This window comes from Tiliqua scincoides, chromosome 5 (assembly GCF_035046505.1).
Source record: "Tiliqua scincoides isolate rTilSci1 chromosome 5, rTilSci1.hap2, whole genome shotgun sequence".
NCBI lineage: Eukaryota > Metazoa > Chordata > Lepidosauria > Squamata > Scincidae > Tiliqua > Tiliqua scincoides.
In genome coordinates this window covers 110,982,993-110,985,220 of record NC_089825.1, presented here as the reverse complement: position 1 = coordinate 110,985,220, position 2,228 = coordinate 110,982,993, and the positions used below count along the sequence as shown (strand labels likewise).

The window sequence follows — 2,228 nt, the reverse complement described above, 5'->3', positions numbered from 1 at the left end:
GCTGCGAGAGTTTGCGGGAATTTCATTGATTAGTAGGGTCTTTGGGGTATGTGAGTCTCCAGCTGAGAGCATGGTGTGCCCTGTCAATTTTAAAAACACAGATGGTGTGCCTTGACAGTTTTAGTGCCTTGTCAGCAGGCTGTGAGATGAAAAAGGTTGGAAACCACTTTACTATGTGAATCACCAGTATTAGCAGCTACATTTGTGATAACAGGAATTGCTTCTCCATATTTGTTTCTTTTCATCTTTGACTTCAGGTTCCTGGCACAATGGTCCTGAATGACAAAGGAAATACAACGGAATCAGTTGTAAAGGAGTTTGTTTTGCTTGGCTTTTCTAGTCTCCAAGAGGTGCAACTGCCACTGTTCTGCCTCTTCCTGGTCATGTATGCGCTGTCATCTATCGGCAATGCTCTTGTCATCCTCATGATCCACTTTGACTCCCGTCTCCACACACCCATGTACTACTTTCTCAGCAACCTGTCCTGGCTGGAAATCATCATCACGACCACAGTTACACCCAAGATGCTCAGCCTTCTCATCTCAAAGAAAAAGACCATCTCTTTCACTGGATGTGTTATTCAGATAACATGGTATTTATTAGCTGGAGCCACAGAGATTCTCCTGCTAGGTGCCATGTCTGTGGATCGCTACTTGGCCATCTGCAACCCACTGCATTACACAGCCATAATGAGTAACCGGGTCTGCAGGCTGATGGTCCTTTTCTGCTGGATAGGAAGCATCTTTTGTGTCTCACTTACCATAAGCTTCAACCTGATCTTGCCTTATTGTGGCCCCAACGTCATTGATCATTTCTTCTGTGACACGAGCCCCTTGACAAAATTACTCTGTGCAGACCTCACCCTAGTTCATGCTCTTCAATTCATGGCAGCCTGCCTTGCGCTGCTGACCTCTGTCTCTGTGACAGCTGTTTCTTATCTCTACATCATTATCACTGTGATGAGGATGCCTTCAACCCAAGGAAGGAAGGAAGCCTTCAGCACCTGCAGCACCCACATCACCTTGGTCTCAATCTATTACGGCAGCTGCATATTCATCTATGTCAGGCCAGCTGGTAGCTCTTCAATGGATTTCAATAAAGTGGCCACAGTGCTCAACACTGTGGTCACCCCCTTACTCAACCCAATAATCTATAGCTTTAGAAAGAAGGTGGTTATGGATGTATTGAAAGATGCATTGAAACAGATGAGTGAAACACTAGTGAAGACAGCCTGATGAAGTGCCTTTTGTCTCTGTAGAATGGGCTCCTGTTCCATGCAGAACCTTGGGCTTAACAAAGTAATCTTTCTTTCTCCCTTGTCAACCCTTAAGTGTTTCCAAGTATTTGTTCGAGTAGAAGGGACTTCTGAGCGCTTTGGACATTATCATGCTTTGGTCATTCCTTCCTTGGCATCTGTTAACTCCTTGTGTGACAGAAACACATTTTCATGTTCAGAAGTGGTGCACAAGCCGTCTAACTTCTGCTGTTGCCTCCCTCAGCAGACAGGTTTACTATTGCTTTGCTAGAGAGAGAGAGAGAGAGAGAGAGAGAGAGAGAGATTTGGGGGAGGGGACTTCATGAAGTGTTATTTCAAAAGTGATATATCATCATAAATCCTGGATTTTCCAGTTAAATAATTTTTGGAAAGCCTTAGAAGAACCATATGGATTGAAAATAGGAAAAGTTGTTTTGATGAGATGTTGATGAAAAAAATTGGATTAAAACACAGGATAGTCTGACAACAGTTTTATATTCCTCACTGCAAGTTAATGTACATATTTACTTCTTGCTTGTGCTTTTACTCTGCAAGTCTCATTTCTTCCTAAACTAGCAAGTGCAGGGACCCTGAGCAAGATTCTGGTGTGGGGCTTTCAAAATTGACCATGGATACGATCGCAATCCAGATTCCCCTCCCTGCACAGACATGGCTGTGATTTGTCCTGGGAGAGGCTCCTGTTTCCAGAACTCAGTGGTGGTACTCCCACCATCTTCACACTTTCAGGGCATTCATTTTTATTTTTGGTGTGACTTGCAGGGAAGATGGGGAATTGTAAAGAAAAGAAAGTAGCAGATACTGGAAATGGTTGCTGTTGCTGAAACTCCTGCGTAGGCTGCTTAGGGTTGGGCTTGTGGGTCTGGAAAGTAGAAGCCATTCTCGTCAGGATGGCAACATCCCCCTTTGATCTGAGGCTCTTCTTCACTTTTTGATTAGGGGAGAGACCCTTGTG

At 44.3% G+C, this 2,228-nt stretch overlaps 1 protein-coding gene across 1 annotated transcript; it reads left to right on the top strand.

Moving 5' to 3' along the window:
* Window positions 1-269: 269 nt before the first annotated feature.
* On the top strand, window positions 270-1,235 carry LOC136653172 (olfactory receptor 6M1-like). Its single transcript, XM_066630083.1, has one exon. It carries the CDS (start codon window positions 270-272, stop codon window positions 1,233-1,235), a length of 966 nt encoding a protein of 321 aa, XP_066486180.1.
* Window positions 1,236-2,228: the final 993 nt, after the last annotated feature.

What these genes read in the sequence shown, in the direction of transcription:
- LOC136653172 (XM_066630083.1), top strand. Translation starts at nt 270, where the DNA reads ATGGTCCTGAATGACAAAGGAAATACAACGGAATCAGTTGTAAAGGAG.